Raw genomic sequence first — 25,039 nt, forward strand, 5'->3', positions numbered from 1 at the left:
TCAATCAATCTTGATTAGGTTTTTATTTTCTTAAAAACATCAAAGGAAACCGATTTTTTAAAAGTTAAAACTTAATGACACATCTTTCTTCTTCTAAAAGTGGAGGATCAGTACAGAGATTTTTAAATTCAATTATCGTAAAATGTATTTTTTATTTTTTAAAGGCCAAGTATCAAAAAATAAAAAATACTTAGACACCGCTATTATTTTTAGAGCGTCATTCTTGAACTCCATATATTTGGCGCCACCTAATTTAACCAAGTCCAAGAATAAAACAATCTGTTATTCATACCTGTCATTTGAAGTACAAATTTCTTTGAAAGCAGTGTATCTATTGTGTTTAAAATGTGTCGAAAAACAAACTCGAAATGTCTCTATTGTGGGCGTTTCTAATTATTGCGTGCAATTATGTGATCCACCCTTTTCACATGCATCACACCTAAAACTTTTAGCTACCACTAGAACGTGTTTCCATAGAAATTTGTCTCCGGTTTTAAAGCGTCATACCTGTCAGATTAAACGATCGCCAAGTGGACCTCACCGTAGGTGGTATCTATCGATTTTTATTTTGCCTGCCAGGGGAACAAGCTTTGACAACATTCTCCCCTTTTGTAGCTACTTGATATAAGTATCCAAATTTTAATTTATTTAACGAAATTGAAAAATACTTTAGTTATTTAAGTTAAGGCAAATAAGTTTGCAAATTTAGATCGTATCTCTCTAACTTGTTTACTTATTTACTAAATTTTAACACGTTTAATCTGAAACTCAAATAAACAACTCAGTGACAATAAGCTAGAAGATAAGGACTCTTCAAACTACCGATAAGTTTAGCACCTTAAAAAAGATTTTATCTTAACTTCTCAAGTGTCCAATATTTGTTTTTAATTGTACCTTTAAATGAACGTGACTTTTACCTGATTTAGGTTGTTAAATATTGGGTTACAAGTAGTCTGAATGTTTTGGCAAAAACCATTTTTGAGGGCCAATTCCATTTATCTGACAATGATTAGCTCTCGGTTAACTTTATCACTTTACTTGATCGTTTTAAATTGTGTACGAGTAACAGAGAAACTTTAATGCAGGATAAGAAACGAAACCTTTTCAATTCTAATCAAATTATTCAGTTCCTCTCCGTTTTATTGATCAGAGTGGATTAAAAGGGTGTTTGCGAATAGGTGTTTGGTTGGTTGTTCGAATTTGGTCGGTTCCGTCGATTTTGCTCACACACATGTCTACCCTTGAAACCTCTTCGAGTAGTCCAAAATCTGCCGTTTCGGTTCCGGTGTTCGGGCACCCGCTAACCAACTGTTGGCCGGTTTGCGCGGAAGTGTGGCGTGCCACGCGCCCTCCTCCATTTTAACCCGGGCCTCTTCGCACTTTCCACTAGGTGTTGTTCACTTGTCACTCCCCATGTCTGCAATTATCCTTCGATCGATCTTATTTTTACTTTTTCTTTTCTTTCAACGAAACAATGCCTTTCGACTTGTGACTGACTGAAGAAGGGTAATTAATGGGAAACACCTAAAAGTAGTTTATTTAAGAATTAAGAAAGTTCTCGCTCCTACGTAATTAGCAAATTCTGGGAACATAAATATGAAATAATCTTAAAATCTTCGCAGAAATAATTACTGTGCAACCTAATAAATAAACCCTTAGACTCAAATTATCTGTCAAGTGATAAAAATCACGGAACAAAGTGTTAAACCTATTAGAATATGTGCGAACAATTTAACAACCAATCAGTTTTTCTGGTAACGAAATTTATTAGTTATCCGGGCAATAATTTCTGAGGCAAAGCAATTAACCGAATTTATTACAGGAAAAAACACTTCAACCGAAATTCGCAGGTATAAATTCCACCCCCGAAAACATACACACTTGCACAGTTACTAAAAAAATTCTATTTTTTGAACTTCGTTATTGTAGTGTATTAATAAAATTCGATACAGTGTCGAGGGTTGCGAAAAGGTCAAATAGGGCTTCCTTCCGTTCCGTGCTCATTTTTAATTGCAAACTGGATAGCTCACTTCCATTATTTAATTTAGGTACGAGAATCGGAGGAAGTACTTTACGCTCAAGTGGGCAATCTCTGATCAGATACTCCGTGACGCCAAATTAAAATTTCGTTTTAAACAATTCCTATTCATATTCAGATATGCAGTTATGCCTTTCTCACATTCGTAACCCGAAAATTTTTTCCCACCTGATGGTGGCCCCATCAAGCATTAAAGCCATTTTCCACACCATTAAAGATTCAAACAATGGCTCAGGTGTTTGTGTAAAGTGTTAATTTTTTTGCATCACAACTAATGGATTGGCGGAACGTTTGATATGCTGACCGCAGTCGGGCAATCGAAATTACATACTGCGGCTTCCGCTACGTTCCTTCTAATACAAAGGCGAGAAGTGATATTGATGGGGTGCATTAAGGGAGTAATGGTGCCATATATCGCCCGGCGGGGCGCGATTATTGGTCAGCAGGGGTCGTGGACCACCTAGGACGGAGTTGCGGTTCGAAAGGGTTGATTATCATGCAACGCAACCTTTGATTATCGAAATTTGTCGGGCTGATTGAGTTTGACTACCGTCCGAACTTTATGGGCTCAACGTGACCATTTTTTGTTTGTTTTCTAATTGAGATGTAACTCCAGGAAGTCGTTTCTAATCTTTTTCAACCGTTAATATTTAAAAAAATATCAGCCAGAAACGCAAATTTTGATTTGTCATCGGATTCTTGGCATTCCAAGTAAACGAAAACAGGATCCACATCCTATTTATTAAACACAATAACAATTCGCTTCTTAAAAATTGCCAAAGTTATTTTTTGTTTACATCTCGCCGGTGTAATAAAATGGTTTTCCTTTAGTAATATAAATAAACCAGAAGCACACTAGGAAAGTCTCAACAGTAGCAGGCATGTGTGAGAAGGGTCGTCTTGTGACATCGAGTGCGGAATCTATTAAAAAGTCAATATTTTTCAGGAAGCATCGAGAGTCTTTAACAAGGCAAATATTTGAGGATTTGGGATCTTCAAAATATGCACACTTGAAACATCCTAGTATTTTAGTTTGTCGACTACTCGCATTGGCAACAATAGCGGGATTTACGCTGTAAGAGGATCAACATCAACAAAGTTTAATGAAATTGATTAACTACTGTCTTCTGTAGGCACTTTGAAATTGCCCAAACTCTTGAATGTCAAAAAATGTTCATCTGGTACCTGTAAAACGGACCAGCACAGATTTCCAGGCTTCGCCACCGTCTTGAGGGCGATTAAGTTCTCAATTCACCAATTAATAACCGTTTAACTTGTTTTTATTGTAGTTTTCGCTGAGTCACGTAATAACAAACACTCGATTAAGTGCATCAATGGCATATCATCGTGGGTAATGACGAAAATACAATGTGATGTGGTGGGTCCCACAATGGGTGCTTCTATTCACACATTTTCCACAAATTGGATATTAGTTCCGTGATTGTTATTAATTATTTCACTGGGGAAATTCGTCTTGTGAGGCACAATAGATTGGCTATCTTTATTAACTTGTGCAAGGCTTTTTTGCGAACCCATTAAAAGGTTTAAATTGTCGTCTATTCAAAAACCTTTTTTTTTTTTTGGAAATTTCACCAAAAATTACTGTCTTAAAACATATTCATTATAAGACAACATTCCTGTTGTTGGTGCCAAATCATCGGAAAAAATTTCATACAATCAAAATCTGATGATTTCTAACGATAAACTAACATTCCAAATAATCAATTAGACAACTTTTATAACTCTAAAGTGTTTCATTGTGCCTTGAATGGGAGGTGGTCTTCGATGCAATTATTCTTTTTTCATTTAATCCCAACAAATCGATCAAACCCTTCATAGAAAATCAAAAATCCCCACACAATCATTATCCCTCAGTTGGTTATTCAATAACTGTAACACAAAATTAAAAACGGCATAAAGGAAGATGAGGAAAGGGTCAGCGTGGACCTGTTATTTTTTATTCTCAGCAGTCGAAAGATTTAGATGAATGGAAACTATAAGACCCGTTACGATTTTTTATTATTTAGATATAGCAGGTAGGCTCGCGACAAGACATGTGAGCCTTTGCACCGTCGACGACTCAGTAGGCGTGTTGTACTTTAATTTGACGGACATATGTTGTAATTTAAATGATGGCGTCGAATCCATCCTAAACGCGGGAATAAACGATACTGCTAACGGACAAAATCAGTTTAATTTCCGGGTGCTGAACGAAACTAAAGACGTTTTTTACAGTGGGAGCAAAATTTTATAGAGTTTGAAAATGCTTGTGGGAATGAGATCAAGGAAAGTGACGTCATCTAGTTCCGGAACGACATGATTCATATTTCTTTATCTTATTGCTATTTATATTATAATAATGTTCTTTTTGTTAAATTTGGTCCTTGACCAGCCTTGAATAGCCAGAAAATATTACTGTAAAATATGCTTGGCATTGAATAATCAGATCATTTTACTGATTCAATATGGTTAGATCCGTTTCGAAATGAGTTTTCTCGTGAAATATTGCCCGGCCGAACATTTTTTACCCGTTACTGAATTTATGATCTTGTTTTTACGGACCCGCTAATTTAAACGACACAGCAAAAGTGTTCGTATAATCAACCATATAAACATATAATTTAATGAAAAGTTGACATCTTCATTACATTTTAAGTAGACAGTGCGTGTCTTATAACAAGTGTGCAAATATTTACATAATTTAAGGTGATATCATCCGCTACTTGAACTTCCCAGCAGTCAAAAATACATTAGCATAATGGTTAAATAACGATAAATTCTCACGGGCTTTTGTCACCTTCATGCAAAAAATAAATTATCTTCCAATCAGACTGATAATTTCAAATCTTTCAGTTATTCTGTATTCTGAACCATTACTTGAAATTGTAGAATTTGAACAACTAGACTATTACTCAATTTTAATCAAGAAAGGCATCATTATAAAGTAGTCTTGGAAATAGAAAATGTTTCGATCTCAAAAAGCATTGAGTTCTGAGAAAGTGTGCCCATTAAACAGCTGCTTAATCGTTTCGTATGTCAATGAGTATTTAAGTATGTTGTAAAAACTGTCCCCTATCGGTTTATCGTTTCAATCGGGAGATTTGGCCAATAATTTCCGAGTTATTTACCGTCCACGGTGATGAATCTGCCACTTGTAGCCATTTAACTGACTACCTAGACTCGGTCGGGCATTAAAAAGTGCCCTCGTTTTTTTTTTTCGGTTTCGGTAATCGCATCATTATCGTCTAGATCAATAATACTTCCTAGACAATCCCCAATCATAAATCTTGACGCGCTGAGCAATTTTCACCGAAAGCAAATAGTGAAGCGCAGACGTATCATTATAAAAATTATTGGCCAATATAAAAATGCAATAAAAACTGTAACAAGTTAATCAGGAACAAGTCCAAAAAGGTTGAGTGAGTTTGTATTTTGACGGTTAAACGTTATCTTCTTGGTCACAGATTGTAATTTTTAATGATTCATACAGGGACACTCAAATTTATCACAGAATTCCGACCGGATATCACCATTTGTCTCACATATAAAATTATTACGGGGATTTTTTCGTAATTGCCTACCCCTGCGGATAGTTATGGTAGTCATCCTAATGAAACTAGTCGGATTTAATAAATTTCTGAAAACCTTTTGTCATTTGTGCAATTAACTTCCCAGTACCCTTTTATATGAATCGTCATTTGTGCTCGTTCTAATTGAATACTTGTCAAAAATCCGTTACGTTAACCACCATCATTTCGTATGTAATTGATTATGGGATTACGGTTATTTTTATACTATTAGTTAAATTTTAATTGTAGATTGGATGATACCCCAATTACTTAAAAAGTCGTTTTGTAGCTTGATAGCTTTCTTTTGGTGCCATTAATGAACTACTCGGTACTTATACTTGTTGATGTCCATAATCAAATATTTACTGGACATGAGAAAAAATTAAATATGTCATTCCTGCTTCTGTTGTTAAAAGATCTAAAACTGAGGTGGAGATCGGTGAGAAAATGCGGTTTACGCATTTGGCCTCAGACTGAAGCGAGGTAGTAAGAAAATAAAAGAATCTGTGCCCAACACGGTGTAAAACCGCCTAACTAATGGACCATACTAAACGATATCAACGGATAGACGTAAACAACGGATATTTTGTTACACTACTCCGAATTTCGTCTATGGCCACTCTTTTGCACTACCGATTCGATACCTTCACATTTAATTTTATAAAGTTTATTTATAATGATCTTGACGATGTAAATATTGGCCAACATTTTATTTCCTAAACTAGTTTCAAACTATAAATTTGGCACTCTTTAACTAGACCGACAGACAAGCCGGAAACATCAAACACACCGAACTGAGTAATTGCTTTGTTTCTCAACAATCAAATACATTAAATTTTCGCATCGTCATCCCAAAAATGTCCCAGAGACCCAAACAAACCTCGTTAAACCTCATCGACTATTTCCAATATATGTTTTCGTGGTCATTACTGTAAACAATGTGATTTCACATAATTCGACCGGTAAACAAGGGTCTAAAGGACACTGCTTAAAATGCCGTCCGATTTTTTTTTTAACCAGTTTCTGATTGGGATGTTACCCAGTCCGTCACAACCAAAGGCACTGGAGCGAAATTTCTTGCGTTGTTGATAGCTATAATGCTCGATGAAACGATCAGATTACTCTGGCTCTTCGACGGAGGTCCACGACTATCAAGCGACGGATCATTTGACAACTTTTAAGTCTCATCATATCTTGATATTAGAAATTGTTAAGGTGGAGATTTTGTGGCGCAGAAATTTAAGTAGGCCACTGCGGTACCGTTTTGTTTTGGGTCTTCTTCCATTTCGGTGTCTAATTAAGTGGACAAACGCCGATGTTTTAAATATATCAAAACAACGCTTACACAAATCATTCTGATTGTTTTCTTTTAAACTAGTCTCAATGAAATAGGTATCACTTCAAAAAGGGCGTAACAAAAATGAAAGTATCTTCAATGTTCGGTGCAACGTTGAAGCATACTCTCTGAAGCTATTTATATAATTCTTGAAGGTTATGTGCGGGTTCCAGATTTCTTTTAAGTCGCCCTAAGATATCCCAAAGATGTTCTATAGGATTCATAACGGTGCAATTCTCTGGCCACTCCATAACTCTCAAAGAAATTTTCAACAACTCTGGCAATGTGTGATCTTGCATTAAAGTAAAGTGAAATTTCGTCCATACTGATTCTTGAAAGTTAATATTATAGGTTCGTGAAGATGTGAAGTACACCGCCCCATACCATTAGAGATCCTCCTCCAAAAACTTTTCTTTAAGACCTCGGCGTCTCTAGACTCTTTGTCGTGCATCATTTGGCCTTAAAAAAAACTTATATTCATCTGTAAAGAGAACCTGGTTCCATTAGTTCATGTTCCAGCTAATGTGTTCATTAGCGAAGTTTCTTCTCATTCTCCTGTGTACCAAATGTGTCCCTGTGACCAAAAAGTGAAGGTTTCCTAACTGGCGAGCTGTTCTTATTCACTCTTGAAGTGGCATCTGAATCAAATGTCCATTTTCTCGAAGAGTAGTCGGTGTCTGACGATCAGTAAAGGCTCTCCAGTGACTGATATTAATTAATTTCTTTGTGCCGATTCCACAATCTATGAATAATGGACTGGAGCAAGTTCATCACGAACCTCTGCGATCGCCCTTCTTGAAGAAGTGTAAAGGCTCTAACAACTTCATCGCGATTGAAATCCCAAGAGCATGTTCATGACACAGCACGGTGATGACAACCGATAAACTATTTTCTTCGTAAATTAGACGATTCTCTGAAGCATTTTATGATAAATTTCAATTATTTTATTTGTACAGATATTAAAAAAATATAAAGAAGTTTTCTATAACACTATAAAATGTACTGTAGTGTTTAAAAAATACGTACAAGATAATAAAAAAATGTTTTGGATTTTACCTCGTACAACATAAAATAACCTAAGGGCGTCGGTGATCCCCAAATTATAACGTTTGTATTATTGACTCAACTGATTACCGGCATGAAATAAACGAATTGGTATCGGCAGCATGTGGCCTTTGTTTCAGGCCCTTTTAAACATTTCGCGTCTGCCCCGCGGGTTAAAACAATTCTGCATATGTTTCGACTATTACTCTGTTAGTCAAACGCATTACTCTATCGTCCAAACAAAAACAGATGAGCACATTATAAAACTTTTGTAAAACTCCCGGACGCCGACTAGTTCACAAAGCACAAAGGTGGCCACAATAGAAGTCAATTAATCGCGAAGAATCGGAATTAACATAATCGGTCCATTAAATTGAATCAGCAGAGAATGCAAACCGCCCCACGACACAGAATCCTTTTGTGATACAGCGGCCACCCCATCGTAAAGGGTGTTGTTGGTGCCATTAGCGATTTTGCGCGTCTGAATTACGACCGACCTGCCGTGCACACTTAATGAAGATGTCGATGTAACGACAGACCACACAAGTCACTCGGTAACCACCCCGAAAATTGATTTACGCGATACTAAAATTAACCGTAAATGTAATTTGGTCGTTATTTTTTTTGCAACATAACAGTCAGTGGCAATTTATTAGCACGCTAATTTCGGAGCCCTGTGTGTTTTACCAGTTGTCCGATCTCCGTCCAAATCATCAACGGAACGACGCAGAAACATCATTAGATCGACAACGAACTTAATCTGGCAGTTCTCACAACGTGCGAGGCTTTTTTTGCGACACAGGAAGCAAGATTATTAAGCAAACAGAGGAACATATACCTGCACTTTTTAATTGAACTCCTATAATTAAAACATTTTGAAACGTCGTGAAATGGGGCTACCATAAAAAAAATGAGCGAGTTTGAAAATTAATGAATCCTTGACAAATTAACCCGAACATCTCATTTATAACGATACCTTAATGAGTATTCGACCATTAATCAAGCGCGGGTATGATTTGCGACTAGATAAACGTCATAATCGGCCACCCCTAAAAAATCCATAATGGTCAATTAAAAGCCGGCCTGATGTTGCAGCTCATCACGGATGCAAACGAGGTGGCTTTTGATAAAATTCCACTATTGGTAAGGGGTTGTTGCGCCGGGGGATGACGGTCGCGATGGGTGGTCGCGCATGCACCGCCCATCGGCAAATAATTTACGTGATTAATGGTATTACTAGTTGCTTTTTCCTTCATGTCGAATAACGGTGGTGGTTGTGCGCTTCTGAAAATCATATTTAATCGCTTCCAGCTATATTAGTAATAAGGGATGGAATTCCATCCCATTTTTTGATAAGTTCATTGTAATTGCAATATAATTCAACAAGTGATCTCTTGATTTTTTCCACTAGTTACAAAATATTAACGAAAAGAAAGTTATTTCTTTGACTTTGAAATAATTAAATTAATACTACATAATTTTTATTTAAATTTCGTACACTTGAAGTGTTGAAATATGACATTTAAAGTAAATTTCGTCAATATTCTGTCAGATGTTCAATGGTGTCCTTCCATATCAAACAACTGTTCAAGTAATTAAATGTTGAAACTGATTATCGAGGATTTTTTTAAATATGACAAGAAGGCTCATCTTTGAATTTATGAATATTTTAAATTTTTATATAAGTTATTTATTATATTGTTTGTTATCTGATTTCACTTATCCGATGATGAATGACATGTTTCACGTTAAATAAACAAGCAATAAATGTGTCAAAAACTAAGAATATTTTTAACGTCTTTATTAATTTTATTACAAATACATGTTTTCATTCATCAGAGTTTAATGTTCGAATTTAACAATTTGCAATTAATTCATGCCGATTTTCAAACAGTTAAATATTGAACAAACATACCTAACATCTGCAAACCAGCAACTATTTATACACTGTACTCCACAATTTCACGATAATTTCGTGTGGCGGTTATCGACTTTGTGCTCGGTTTAATGTAACGCCATAAATCATAAATTTTAAAATCTTAATTTAAAGTGAAATACAACACTAATAAACCGAACAGTTATAAGTGGGTATTGTATTTATTACTTTTTCCGCTGGCGCGTGGCCAAAATGCGTGTTCCGTTGAAATGCAAGACACTTTTGTACATCAAAGCACACTTGACGTGATCCAAATTTTTACCATGCGAAATATGTGCAAAAAGTTGCGAATTTATTTGTTTTATTAATAAAATTAGGTGCATTATCATAATTTCAATAAACCACATGTACACCCGAATCGTGCAATTTATAATTAGTTTGTAATTAGAGCATGAAAGTTGGTTGGTTGTTTGCTACACAATACTTTCTCTATAAAGGTACCTGACGTCCAATGCACAAGACAACTAAAGGTCGGTTTTGTATCATTATATATTTGAAAGTGGGACAAACATTGATACTTGTTACAATTTTGTGGAATTCGTTATTAATCATGTGTTCTTTATTAAAGCAAAATGAGACTGAAGCAAATCAGTTGCACAAACCAATTTTTTTATATATTAAAGTCAGACTAAAATTGCTCTAATACTGTTAATTATAAGCATCAGATCTTAAAACTGTTATTATCCTCGCACCTTTACTGGCAGATTTCTTTTAATAACTCTAATTAAAACACCCAAAGGAGTTAGGTGTTAAAATAAAAGCGCCAAAGAAGGCCAACAATTAGGAAAGGTGTTAATAACTAGTTGCAACACAGAAAGTCCGTTGCTGACAGTTCAGGATGCAAAGGGTTGATAACTAAATAGAATTTTACGGAAATTACTGTTGCTCCACTTATTTAAGGGAGGTTTTGTGCGTACCGTTAAAATTAAGTTTTAATTAAGTCTTCACAACCTTTAAAGCATCACAGTTCCATAGGCAATTTCCTATAACATTTTGTTTGCTTGGATTGCACCCGTTATTAGTTGACTTGTTCCCAAATTAGAGTTAAATCTGGTAATCGAATTTCCACATATTTTACTGAGAGAAGGCCAAGACTAATGACTTCATATAGGCATAGTAATTTAAAAAAAAAATAAATTAATGAACGGATTACATCGAATTACTCAACAAAAAATGACGTAGCCAAACATCGAAAAGGTGTTCATGTAACATTAAGTAATTCAAACAAAATTTATAATAATTTAATGATATTTTTATTATTAAATTACAAAAAATAAATATTTACAAACATTAATCCTACAATAAGTGGTTAATGTAAAACTGGATGTCCCACAACAGAGGATAATGGCAGTTGGAAGTTCTTGTAAGAAGTTGGGTACGCATTAACCTGCTGCGAATATTGGTTGTAGTTGGTATAAGCAGAATCGTCTTCAACATTGCCGGTAGAAGCATAGAAACCTTGAGACGATTCACCGTGTGGATGAACAAAGTCGTTGGAAGTGTATCCTTCCGAAACGTAAGAAGGATAAGTTTCCTGGGAGATACCCTTAGCTACTGGAGTCAAAACATTTTGTCCGTAGTTTTTGATCAGAGCTTGTTCTTGACCGTAATAACTTTGAGCTTGTGGCACTTCGTATTGTTGTTGGTAAACTGGCAGTTTGGGTTGAACGAATACGGCATCGGATTTTGGTCCGAAAGCATTGATGTCAACAATGTAAGGAGACTTAGCGATGTAGCTGTTGTAAACGGGTTCTTGACTGTAAACTTGTTGCGGGGCAGAGTAAGGAATGGCAGTGGGAGCGATGTTGATCTGTTTTTGTACAATTGGAGCAACAAGTTCTTTTTGAACAATTGGAGCTTGAGCATAAGAGATGGACTTCTGGATTACTGGTTGGGCTTCGTAGGTCTGCGAAATAATTTCTTTCTGTACGGCTGGAACTTCCGGGTACGGAGCTGGAGCGTAGGCGATTTCCTTCTGCAAAACAGGTGCCTGATAATACTGTTGTTCAATTGGCTGTACTTGTTCTACGTGTTGGATTGGTGCGGGTGCATAAGCTACTTCCTTTTGTACTACGGGGTAAGCCTCAATGGGCTGTGCTACTTTGCTGACTACAACAGGTGCAATGTTTTGTACGTAGTTATCTACATGTCCGTCGTAAGTCTGATAGACAGGGGACACGGCAGGCTCGGCGGCTACGATGGGGGTAGCTAGTTCGTGGTGTTCTTGGTGTACCTCTGGGTTGCCGTGGGATTCTACATGGGTGTTTCCGTACTGGTCGATCTTCTTGACGATGGCTCTGAAACCGTGATCGTCGGCGACGTATTCTACCACTCTGGTAGTACCGTCGGCTTCCAGAAGACTGTAACCTCCACGGACTACTCCTTTTTCTTTTACCTCCCACTGGGACTTGTGATCGCCGGTGTGTGGATCAGAGACTCCATATCCAAATTCGTAATCGTGGGGTTTCTAAATATAAAATTGATGAATATAAGAACGGATATATCAAATTATTTTAGTTGGAGGTTCACTGATTTTGTCAGGAGATTGTTATTAAAATGTCTTGTTTTTTCTAATCTAGACAGGCCATTTCGTCTTAGTTTTAACCTTGCATCTAACGATTGTTTTTCTTACGTTTATGTTTATGTCATTAGCATGGATAGCCATATTACGGTTATTAGCAAATACAATAATTTTATGTAAGAGAATAATTATCCGTTTACTAGGAATTTGCGTTGTTTTAATTGACACCCGATACTTTAGTAAAACTACAAAACCTCCGTTTAACAAAATGATTTACAAAGTGACCTTAAAATATACTTTCATTTCAGTAATCATAACACAATAGTCCCGATTATATTTCACTAAAAAGTTATAATGTCCTAAAAGGAGGTGTTTTAGAAATGTAATCGGCTGCATGATTGCACTAATTGCTTACCAATTGATTTAAATTTCTAGTAAAATTTATATGGGAAATAAAAGAAAGCGGCAGGATGATTATGGAAGTAAGGAAAGTATTTATTTGTTCTGTTAAGAGATTACTATGTTTGATGAAAGAATTTAGAAAATCGATGCATCCTGATTCTCAAATATTTTTAAAATATCGTGTAAACAGTATAAACTTATATGTTTTAATGATCATTAACGCTTATTACATACTACATTAATTATATGTTACGGAGAAACTGTTAAACGGTGCATCGAATTAACGAGTGAAAATTAAATAGGCATAATCATTTACTTGTTATAAATAAATGATGCAATTTAAATATTAAAAATTAATAGAAATAATTTATAAATACAATGTACTTTTTTCTCACGATAAATGCAAATATTTTCTTATTGTATTAAAACAATTAATTAATGATTAAAGTATTAGTAACCGTTATGCACATATTAATTGAAACAAACGTTTTATAACGAGTTTCCTGCAAACTTGTAAAATGAACAAGTTCACTTTCGTATAAATTTGACATACTTAACAACTAAACGCATAACAGTTCTATGTAATAGTTTTGTGCGTTTAAAATATTTATGTAACTGTATTTTTATTTCCATATTTATCGTTTTTCTTAATGACATTGGACTACTAGAAATTTAATTTAAATAACTTGGAAAATAAGAATAGACAACTATCATCTTCAGAGCATAGTTAAAATTTGGGGGTACTTTACACAACATAATTATCTGATATACAAATTATACCAATATGATAATAATTTATTCCATGAGGTCGAATATTTTTTCCTTACTTAAATGTTGAAAGCATGCAATTGTTCTAGACAATTATTAGAAAATACGAGTAGCGAGAAAATCTAAAGGTGCAGTCTTAATAATTCGTTACAAGGCCCATTTTGATTTTTCATAATAATCAATATACTAGTAAATCATTTTATAAATTACGCAAAATCCGTTTTTTGGTTTATTAGGTTTTAATTCAGTTATTATATTTAATTATTTTGAAGTTCATTCAAATCATAAAATTTTCTAGTAAGTTCTATAAAATCTTAAAAAATTCTAATAATTGTTTCTAAAAATTGGTTGAAAAACTTACGTAGTCTTCATAGGTTTGTGCGTAAACTCCCTGGTAGTTATTGTATAAACTGCCCAATTGATGGTCTCCCAAATCGATGGCCACCACTGAGGATACCGCAAGACATACCTTTAACAACAAACACAAAACGTTATAACCACTTGTTTATCCACCGGCTGCATAACTAGAGCGAACATAATAAGGCCTAACGCATTTTCTTCTACTAACCAAAAACAGAAACATTGTGGCTGACCGCGTGTGTTCACTTATGTAATACTAACTAACTAATGCGGTGCAAGACATATTCGAGCTTTTATAAATTGCGACAAATTTTCCAGTTTAGAACGGACGCTTTGTAAATTCGAAGTCCTTCACACCTCGACCCAACCGGACTTGCCCGTTGCCAGTATCGTACATCCTACTGCCCATTGCCAATTTCTTGCACAATCTTTCAGTCGCGTCCCACACCTGATATTTTTTCATGACTGATATTGATGGAGTTTTCTTCGATCTGTCTGTGCCCACTACAAAATTTGTCCAAAATTAAAATAAAAAAATGTAGTAATCATTATAAATCATAATTTAATGTGATTTTTTTATGCGTTTTGATCTATTGTTGGCAATCTATCAAATCTAGATGATTTAATTTTTGTAAACTTAAATGTTTTATTCATAGAGTTAATTTTCAATTTAACTTTGTTAAAGTTAAAATGTTAAATTAAACAAATTTAAATTAAAAGATGAGTTTCTATGTCTGTTTTGCTTAATCAGTTGGTTATTGTTGGAAAGTATGCATATTTAAAAATATGATTAAATAATTTTAAAAAAAGTCATTTAAACCTATAAAATTAAACAGTTTTTATATTCTTGTTTCATTGAGTATAACAACAATTTTAAATTGAAAGTTAGAATTTCTCTCTTTGTATTATATTATTCAATCAGTTAACACACTGTACAAAATAAAAATATAACGAATTTAGTTCATATGTTTATGAAAACAATTAAAATTTCTCTCTTAAATCTTTTTACCCAATCTCTTACAATGAGGAAATTACATATTGGCTTAATTTATAATTAGTTAATTTAATTTAATCCTGTTTAATACTTGCGTAAATATTGTCATGAATAACACCTACGATTGGGATTAATATTCTTGTGTAATTTTTAAGATTAACAAATCGCTGATTCAACGGCGCATAAAATATTTATCATTTTCATGATCCACAAACTATTGTGATATTAAATGCACCCACCAATTTGTACTGATTGCATTTCTAAACGATTGCCGCACTAATTAACATAAATTATTTCTAAAGTAAAATTCTGCAATAATTAATAACTCAGTACAGAGATTCCTGCGAAAAATGTAAATTGCGACGGAGATTTTAATTGAGTGATATCGAAAAAATAATTAAATATTGTGACATAGCACAATGTTAATTATTCAGTTTAAAAGACATTTTTTGTATCAGTAGGAAGGACGCAATTTCAACATTGTTTGATCTACTTCTACGTTCATAGCTTTAGGTATGTTTGGTATTTTTATTAACCATAAAATTAAAATATTAATTTGAAAGCAACAAAATGACAAATAATTCATTCGATAACAGTGATCTAATCGTAATAAATTGTTTTAGTAGCAATTCGTTTTCCTTAATTGTGTGGTCAATGACCAGGATTTGACTGTTACTTAAAAATGACCTACACAAATACAAAGACTGTCACCGTACCGTAAGAAATACATATAACACAAAAGAACATATCCTTCTGTTAAAGGAAGCATGAATAATTGCGTAGAAATGACTACAAGGAAATAATGATACCCTAAATCAATTACGCAAGCAACCTTAAAAAATATAGATCAGTTTTCATTATTCGAATTCTTTCACTTTGGCTTAGCGCAGCCAAGGTTCTTTGCCGTTGCTAACAAATATAAGAAATTTTTTCTATAAGGTTAAACGAATTAATAACCAACAGTACTCCCTTTAATACATAGTAATTAGCTACATTAGCAATTTTTTATGTAATTCTACAGACGCAAATAACGAGATCTAAATCTATATAGAATGCAAATTTTATATCTGAATCACACCGGAACTAACACTCCTACTATCATTTATTTAATGTTATTACTGTTAAGATTTTTGTATAAATTAATAAGTGATTTACGTTTTAAATTAATGACAAATTTTAATTAAATTGAGTTGTACCAATCTACGTGGTACCGTGGAATGAAAGTAGTACCAATTGCAAAACAAGATTATTATTATTTTAAATCACGAACCGTTCAGACTATGTTTTAGCAACCTCTAGGCGATTTTTTTATATACAAACAGGTACAATTTCCATAATTAATTTGTTTAATGAGACATTGGTTCGAAATATTGTGATACATTGGCCCAAAAACAGCGTCCGATTTTCGATTGCTAAACATTATTGAACACACACGTTAAAATTTTGTTTTTATGATGTAATTTTAATCACTGATTAAACAAATGCTTGTAAACGTTTAATTTGAGGTTCCGCCTTACATTGTTCGGTTTAAATTGCTGCAATTCATGAATATGCAAGTTGCATCTGAATAACAAATGAATTTTAATTAATTCTAAGCGTGTTGGTCAAAGACATGAGGTGAGAAACACGTGAGTACGAAAATGGTAGTTCCTATTTAATTAAATCAGTGGTTTAGTGTACTTTAAACAGTATATTTTTTAAATAAGTAAAATATGTTACTAACCTTAACCTTTCCAATTTGTATTGTTTAATAATCACTTTTAATGGCTGATATTACCTTATAAAAATTGAGTGGGATAATAAATTAATGTAAGTTACAATAATAATTTATTTTATTAATTTATCGTATACAAATACAAATTATCGCGTCAGTAACAATATAAATATTATCATTAAAATAAAATCAATAAGTGAATGTACAAAAATTACTAATCATTAGATCACCGAGCATAGTCAGTCCCAAAAAAGTAACAAAATTCAATGACAGGTCAATGATGGTCGCCATAACGGGTGATACCATTATGGCCGAAAGCTTTTTCCCCATGACCGTGATCCTGATGTCCATATTGCGCCGGATGGCGAGCCGGACCTTCTCTTTTGACTGTCGCTTGGAAACCCGCATCAGGATCGGCCGAATATTGGACCACACGAACTGTCCCGTCCGATTCCTTCATCATGTATTCCCCTTTAACTATGTGACCGTCCCGGTGTTCCCAGTGGGCTTTTATGTCCTTGGTTTGGGGGTCATGAACTGCGTATTCGAATTTATAATGAACAGGGTCCTGCAAACATTTTTTAGTTTGTATAAATATATTATTGTGTTAATTAAACAAATATACTTGACTTACATCTTCCGATTCCTTCTTGTACGCCCCCAAACAGACACTGAACAGACAAAGCGCAACACCGACCTGAAACCACCAGTGAGTTAGAACATTTAAAATTGCAGGATGCTGCAGATGCTTACTGTAATTAGTTTCATCTCACCACACATATGGTTATTAGAAAATTTGTAAGACGAATGACGATAAGGGGAAAATCGACATAACTTTTATACTTAAAAGAAACTACAAATCAAGTGGACGATATAGAAGATCCATTTGGATTCGCTGACAGCGTTACTACTGAGAATCTTGAACGTGGAGAGAATTAATCTGTAATTAGTGAATGAAGTTATTGCCGGTCGTAAAAATGATGTGTTCCACTTTTAAACAATTTTCCAAACTCATAAAAATTGTAATGTTAAATTAATGTATTGTTTTAAGGTAGTAAAAAAATGAGCATTGTTTAAGTAATAAATTATTATACAACATTTTACCCACATTTCTACCAATTATATTTTTATTTCCTTATCACATATCGCAACTACGTGACAGTCGAGTAACTTCTTGCAATTGTACTGTCCGTTTAACTAATTATTTTAATAATTCAAGTTATTGAACTGTTTAACGTCATAAAAAACACGAAATTTTAAATTATGTAAATTACCTGAACTGTTACCCGTTTCATTGGCCATATTCACTCATTGTTTATGTAATGTTACACATTCCGAACTCACTTACATCCACAAGCCTAACGTAACCACAAAAATTGTGAAAAAATTTCGTGGACAGTTTCACTCATGCCAATTTTGTTTTTATTGTGTATTTGGCAGTTAATAGGGCAACTGATAATTTTTTACAGATCATTGATTTTTATATATAAACTATTGGTTATTGTCGATTTTGTATCAGTTGTGTGCAACAATTCTAAAGTAAAACAATTATAATGAATACTTTTACTGTAAGTGTAAAATACGCAGATTTGAATATATAAAATGAATTTTCGTTTTGATTTGAATATTTAACAGTAAACTTGTAACAGTACAAATAGAACGTTTCTAATGAAATTTAATTCTTATAACAAAAGTAAATCGCATTCTCGGCAAATTACCAATTTCCGCATAAAAATCAATCTTGATCTTTTACAGGTAACTCTTGTCTTAGTCATTGTGGGTGCAGCATTTGCAACTCACCATCATGATCACCATGTAAGTAAAAGGTTCACGGGTAATTTGTGGTCACTAAGGTCAAGTACACGAGTAAATAATATTGTTTTTCTTTAACTATGCTTTTATATTATTTTTATTCAATTCCAGTATTTCCCAGAGTTACACCCAATAAATGTTTAATTCAATTGAGGTATTGCTCAATAAATAAAGTAGGTGATGAATAGAAAATTGCACAATTATTTTTATTTATTTGATTGGACTGCTTTTTATGTTACAAATATCAGGGAACTTAAGACTAGTTGTTCATTGTTTCTGATTACAGTGTCGATATATATTTTCTAGTATTGTAATTAACATAATCTAGTATGGTAATTTAACACCAATTTTTGTAGGTTCCTGCTCATTACAAATTCGAGTATGGAGTCCACGACCCTCACACTCATGACATTAAATCCCAGCACGAGCACAGAGACGGTCATAACGTAAAAGGAGGATACACCTTGAAAGAAGCTGATGGTACTACTCGTGTTGTCGAGTACGTTGCGGATCACAAAGGAGGTTTCCAAGCTATTGTCAAACGTATTGGTCATGCTCAACACCCGGCTCACTATGGTCACGGTCATCACGGTCATCATGGAGGCGTTGGTGGTACTAGTTGGGTTGGAGTCACTCATTATGGATATCAAGGACACCACTAAATTGTTATAAAATAATTTTTTGATTGTTAAGTTTTTTTTATGACCAAAGTTGATGTTTCTATGTTCTACATATAACAAATAAAAGTTGAACATTATTTTTCACTCTTTATTTTTAATATTTTTTCGAAATCATTAGTTCAGTTGGAGTCACACATGGATATCAAGGACATGATTAAATTGTTTAAAATTAATTTCCTGGTTAAGTTTTATTTGCCTGACCGACTTGAAGTTTCAGTATTCTACATATAATTAACAAAAAACTTTTGTTGCAGCATTTATTTTCTTTATAACTTACTTATACAAATGTAACAGATATAAAAATTTTCAATTAATATTTACGGTTTATTAAAAATATTTATTATAAATTATTATTATAGTAAAAATATTTCCAATAAACTATAAATGAAAAAAAAATAAAAATAAAAACTTAAAAATATGTATTTAAAAGATTAAAAAAATATATTTATAAAAATATATTTCAAATTTTAATTTTATTCAAGTAACCTTGTATATTTTTAACACAAAAAAATTATTGAAATACATCGTTATAAAGTACTAAAAAATTAATAGAACTAAATATTATTATCAAAATGTTTAATATATACCAATTCAAATATTTAATTTAATAAATATTTAAAAATAGGAAAAAAACTAAATATTGATTTAATTTTCTTTATTAAAATCATAACATAACAACAAAATCAGTGCTTGTATCCATAATGAGTGACACCAACATAGCTGGTACCACCAGGACCATGGTGTTCCTTCTTGTGATGACCATGTCCGTAAACAGCTGGATGTTGAGCTTCCCCAATTCTTTTGACGACAGCCTGGAAACCCCCTTTGTGATCAGCAACGTATTCGACAACTCGAGTAGTGCCGTCAGCCTCCTTCATGGTGTATCCTCCTTTCACGTTGTGACCGTCTCTGTGCTCGTGTTGGGATTTGATGTCGTGGGTGTGCGGATCATGCACTCCATATTCGAATTTGTAATAAGCGGGACCCTAAAATGATATTTTTACAATAATGTTCATTAAAAAGACTCAATATTTACGTTGTCTTCTCCATGATGACCATGACCAGCATATGTGACTGCGGCAAACACCAAAATGAGGAACTGTAACAAAAATTCGCCAGAAAATATATATAGCATATGGGATATTCAAGTTGCGGTTTAGACAAAATATTTTATACCTTGGCTGCAACAAAAACGGTGGATTGTCTCATTGTGCTGCTGTTTATACAATCAAATCAAACAACTGAATGATGATTTTTATCGAATGCCTTTTGGTTTTATATACAAAAATGCACCAGTTTCGAAATTTGCCCACAACAATCATATGCATGGCTAAGATTTAACACAGCACATTTTAATCGCCACGAAAAACTGAATTTCTTGCTTAATTAGTTCTGTTGTAATTCGCATTAAAAGAGATGCAATATTGAGGTAGAAAAATTTTTAAACAGTGGGTAAAAAGCAGTTTTAGGTTGTAATAAGTAATGCAATTTCTTTATGGTAATTTTGCAATTAGTCAACAAATGAATCGGAAATTGTTGCTACAGTTATTTAACTTGTCTAACTTCGATAAATTCAGAATATTGCACTACTTGGCATTTTTTTAAATAAATTGCAAATATGTTTATGCAAAATAAGGAGCATTATAGATATAACAACAGCATAAAGTTAAGAATCTGAATAATAAACAGATACTAAAATATATAAGTGGAACTAGTTGAAATAATGATAAATGCGTCTTACAAAACAAATTGTAAATAAAAGAGATTTCAACAGAAGAGAATAAGACGAACCCGAATAAAAATTCAATAAATATATTAATTTACTTACCTTATATATTATATTTGTATGTTCTTTTTATTTGTGGGGTTATAGGATGGTAGAAAAATATTTGTATTACCTCAAATTGTTCTTTATTAAAAAGCTCATAATCCTAATTTACAAGACAAATTTGGTATTCACAGCATCTTACTTAAATCTAAATATACAAGAAATACTGTTTATGGTATTTTGGCTTAAAATAGTACGACTTACAATTAAATAACAATATATACAAATATTTACATTACATTAGTAATGAACTGAAGTACAATCTGACTAAAATACTGGTATGGCATAACATTCTTAAATCTACGACTAAACATAACATTAAATATAAACTTTGGCATTGGAAACTATGGCAACAAATAAATAATACTAAACTAAACACTTATTTCTACTGCACCGGTCTTTGATCCAGCAAATCGTAGAGCGCGGTGATGTAAGTCTGGGCCATTTGGAGGGTCTCGTACTTGGACAATTGTCTGTCTTGTCCCAGCTGAGGAAGGAACGTTCTAAGACGATCAAACGCCTGATTCAGATTCTGCATCCTCCTGCGTTCCCTGGCATTGGCAGCGAGACGTCTTTTGCGTAGCACTAAGGGAGTCACACGCGTTTTAGCTCTCCCAATCGGGTCGGGGCTGATACAAGCTGGCTGATAGTGTTCATCCCCGTAACTGTCGTAACTGGACGTGGAAGAAGCCGAACCCCATTCACTGTTGACACTCTGCGGGGTGGTTAACATGTACAAGTAACTGTAGTCTGGCGATTCCATTTTTGGCACTGGCGTAAAAACGTAAGGGCTTGAACTGAACTGTTCACACTGCGAAGGACGAGCGGGTATGATGTTCGTGACTACCTGTTGGGCCGTTTTATATCGTCGAGGGTGCATCCGTCGCCCCTCGGAGGGGCTGCACCGCCCCGGTAGCGCGTGCCCTTCGTCCAATCGTCGCCGGCCATACGTCGTGGTCCGCAGGCCCACGGATTTCTATATCCCAATTACCGGTCATGCCATATGACGGGCCAATACGAAAAAACGCCCGGAACCCCGCGACAGCACGGGTTACGTTTTATTTTTTTGTTGCGGGACGTGCCGACCTGCGATTCAATGCAGGTATTGAAAGTTTTACTTCATTAGTCGTTAGAAGCAAAGTCATCACATGTTATAAATATGGTTTTATAAATTACATTTTCGATAATTAAAATACTTAATAAAGGTACAGGTTTAGGACAATGAGTAAAAGAATTGTATGATATAATTATAGTTTTACTTCTTTAGTCGTTAGAAGCAAAGTCATCACATGTTATAAATATGGTTTTATAAAATACTTTTTTGATAAATTTAATTAAAATACTTAAAAATGTCTAGGTACAGATCTAGGACAATGAGTAAAAGAATTGTATGATATAATTCTAGTTTTCCTGAAAATATCAATATTTATTATTTCCTTATTAATTTTATTACAGAATTTCAAATTATCGTCCTCGTGAACTTTTTTTACTATTACATTTTCTAATTGGCATATCATAGTATTACTTAGTAAATTGTTTTTATTAATATTGGTAAATACATAGTAAATTATAAATTAACGTTTTATAAATATTCATTTAAATAACTTATAATTACGTTGTTGAAGCAGAGGAATCTAAAATCTGCATCCACTGAACAGTTGTCTAACAGCAACATCGGAGATTAATTCTTAAAATTGAATCGAATCACCCTCACCTAAGTTTATAAACATTGAATGGAGGTGGTCAATAATTCTAAAAATTGAAAATTATATCGAAAACTATACTCGAAAGGTTCACTTGTGCACTGAAAAGATCCAAGTCTCTCCACACACGCGATGCTTAGCCTCAAGTGCTCAGTCATCATATTATATCGAATTCGGGAGGCGAATTTTTAAATAACTTCGTACCTAGAGCAAAATTAAATTTTTAACAAAAGGCACTTCTCTCGTAACGTGCATGTAACGAATTATTTTCTACCCGAAATGATACGAATTTTTTTTTGTGCGTTTTTCAGACCAATTTCGACCCACCTGAATTATTTCAAATAAGAATTGCCAAGAATTCAAAAATTATATTACGCTTCCTCGGGCAATATTTAACCGTATTCTTCACTTTTTTGTAATTTAATATGTAAATTCTTTTAACACGAACATTTTTTTAATTGCTCTCCATGAATTAGTCTAGAATTTCCATTAAATAATATTTACTGCACTATTTTCAATCAGAACATCGTGAGATGTAAGTGGATAATCCCGATCTCGAGCAAATCGATCCAGTTTCCTTAAGTGGTTCTGAAACGCTGATGTACAGACAGTTACTACCATCTGACGCCCTAAAAAGAATTGATAGTAATCGAGTTCGCGCTTTCACATTATGCCTTGTTAAATAAAATCCAGCACAAAATTAGGGGTAGCAAAAAAAGGCGAATTTCCGTTCCGATATTTTATAATTAATGCCTTCCGATTTCTATTGCGTGACGTTGCAAGATATTTTTTCTTACTAGAATGTAGGTAGTAGCAAAAATTTTAGGTAATTCTGTCTTATTTTTAAAACATAGTCCTATAAATTATTAAAATTTGCTATAAGTTTAATATTATATTCTTGCAGTATGGCAAATATTCGGGAAATAGGAAATTAAAATTATCCTTGAACCATTTCCTAAATAATCAGGAAACATTATTTGAAGTGTATTCTATACAATACGAATAATTTAATGGTTAATTAACCATAAAAGTGAATGTCACAGTTATATTGAAAATACAGGTAAGAATCAATTCTCACAGTGACAAAACGTTATTGTTCAATATATTGAGTTGTTACTAAACAATGGCAATGGAGGGATAAAATCGGGGTCTTCAATTATAAATTTCTACATATACAAAAATTATTTATCATTAATAGTTACTTTTAACAATGTGAAAACGTTTATTTATAATTAAATTTTAAAAAGATTGAATAAAAAAAAAATCGCGGTCTTAACAAAATAATGAGAATAATAAGCCGTGTCCCAATAAAATGAAAATTGCATGTTTGTCCGCAGACTCCCTTTGATCTAGCAGGTATCGGACCCTTTTTACCTAAATTCAATTGTTTCCATATAATTTAAAAACTAGTTCAGACAAAAAAAACGCTGACCGTTCAGTTCAGTACCGTCATTGAAAAATGTCGTTGTGAGACTGGTGATTTTTTTTGTTGTCGGGTAACCCTTTAATGTGGAAAAAATGATATGATGTCAACTGGTAACAAGACTAAAGTAGAATCAAATAACAGTGATGTAACGATCGAGGTGTGAGAGGTGCGTGACTTATTTAGGAAAAATGCACCACTGCTGATTTGATTTAGATTTGGTTTTAAATTGATTACGAGAACTATAATATTAATATTAATTTTGGAGACATGGAAGATTATATCTTTTTATAGTAATTTTCTTTAATTAGTAAATCATTTTTGCTTTATATATTTATATTCTTTCATACACAAATTTATTTTATACAGTGTGGCCTCCCAAAATTTATATTTTTTGTTCGATTTTAATAAACTCTTTTTTCAATTATAAATCATGAAAATATGTACAAAATTTTATCCCAAATTTAATCTCATCACTGAATTAAGAACCTCCTGAAACGGGTATATATCAAATTTCATAAATTCATCAATTTTCATACATATATTTGTTTTTTTTTGGTTTTGGGGCAATTTTTCATATTTTCGTGGTTTACAATTGAAAAAAGTTTGTCAAAATCAGATCAAAAATACAAATTTTATGGGGCCACGCTGTATTACAAATATGTATATTTTTATAAATTTTGAAAATATCCAATTTTGATATATATCAATTACAGATAATAATAAAATAGCAGTAATTAATTTATCATATTTTGAGAATGTTTTATGTAAACTGCCTGAAAAAAAGTAATTTCCTCTAAAAAATCTTAATATATATTTATTTTACTTTCACTATTCACATTAGACTTCTATCATAGACTAATTTGTTCAAAAGAAGCAATATATATATCATCAAGTATATTTCTAAATTA

At 33.3% G+C, this 25,039-nt stretch overlaps 5 protein-coding genes across 5 annotated transcripts in view; 2 read left to right on the top strand and 3 right to left on the bottom strand.

Annotated features, from left to right (window-relative positions):
* LOC109596328 (cadherin-99C) overlaps positions 1–25,039 on the top strand; it is a 380,168-nt gene that overhangs the window by 339,264 nt on the left and 15,865 nt on the right. The window lies entirely within an intron of this gene.
* Positions 11,191–14,312, bottom strand: LOC109601351 (uncharacterized). Its single transcript, XM_020017587.2, has 3 exons — positions 14,183–14,312; positions 13,976–14,083; positions 11,191–12,390 (listed from the first exon to the last, which is right to left on the bottom strand). Exons 1-3 carry the CDS (start codon positions 14,195–14,197, stop codon positions 11,233–11,235), a joined length of 1,281 nt encoding a protein of 426 aa, XP_019873146.1. The 5' UTR covers positions 14,198–14,312; the 3' UTR covers positions 11,191–11,232.
* Positions 18,129–19,187, top strand: LOC109601352 (adult-specific cuticular protein ACP-20-like). Its single transcript, XM_020017588.2, has 3 exons — positions 18,129–18,250; positions 18,438–18,497; positions 18,851–19,187. The coding sequence occupies exons 1-3, from the start codon at positions 18,236–18,238 to the stop codon at positions 19,154–19,156; spliced, it is 381 nt and encodes a 126-aa protein (XP_019873147.1). The 5' UTR covers positions 18,129–18,235; the 3' UTR covers positions 19,157–19,187.
* LOC109601353 (cuticle protein 19-like) lies at positions 19,858–20,383 on the bottom strand. Its single transcript, XM_020017589.1, has 3 exons — positions 20,351–20,383; positions 20,211–20,273; positions 19,858–20,160 (listed from the first exon to the last, which is right to left on the bottom strand). Exons 1-3 carry the CDS (start codon positions 20,381–20,383, stop codon positions 19,858–19,860), a joined length of 399 nt encoding a protein of 132 aa, XP_019873148.1.
* On the bottom strand, positions 21,146–21,773 carry LOC109601361 (protein atonal-like). Its single transcript, XM_020017598.1, has one exon. It carries the CDS (start codon positions 21,763–21,765, stop codon positions 21,388–21,390), a length of 378 nt encoding a protein of 125 aa, XP_019873157.1. The 5' UTR covers positions 21,766–21,773; the 3' UTR covers positions 21,146–21,387.

Source organism: Aethina tumida, chromosome 3, assembly GCF_024364675.1.
Source record: "Aethina tumida isolate Nest 87 chromosome 3, icAetTumi1.1, whole genome shotgun sequence".
Classification (NCBI taxonomy): domain Eukaryota; kingdom Metazoa; phylum Arthropoda; class Insecta; order Coleoptera; family Nitidulidae; genus Aethina; species Aethina tumida.

Excerpts from the sequence above, each read along its gene's own strand:
- LOC109601351 (XM_020017587.2), bottom strand. Across the intron at positions 12,391-13,975 it reads CACAAACCTATGAAGACTAC|AAACCCCACGATTACGAATT; the intron begins GTAAGTTTTTCA and ends TTTTATATTTAG.
- LOC109601352 (XM_020017588.2), top strand. Across the intron at positions 18,498-18,850 it reads CTCACCATCATGATCACCAT|GTTCCTGCTCATTACAAATT; the intron begins GTAAGTAAAAGG and ends CAATTTTTGTAG.
- LOC109601353 (XM_020017589.1), bottom strand. The coding sequence starts at position 20,383 with ATGAGACAATCCACCGTTTTTGTTGCAGCCAAG. Across the intron at positions 20,274-20,350 it reads CCGTTTTTGTTGCAGCCAAG|TTCCTCATTTTGGTGTTTGC; the intron begins GTATAAAATATT and ends TTTTTGTTACAG. Across the intron at positions 20,161-20,210 it reads GTCATCATGGAGAAGACAAC|GGTCCCGCTTATTACAAATT; the intron begins GTAAATATTGAG and ends ATATCATTTTAG.
- LOC109601361 (XM_020017598.1), bottom strand. The coding sequence starts at position 21,765 with ATGGAATCGCCAGACTACAGTTACTTGTACATGTTAACCACCCCGCAG.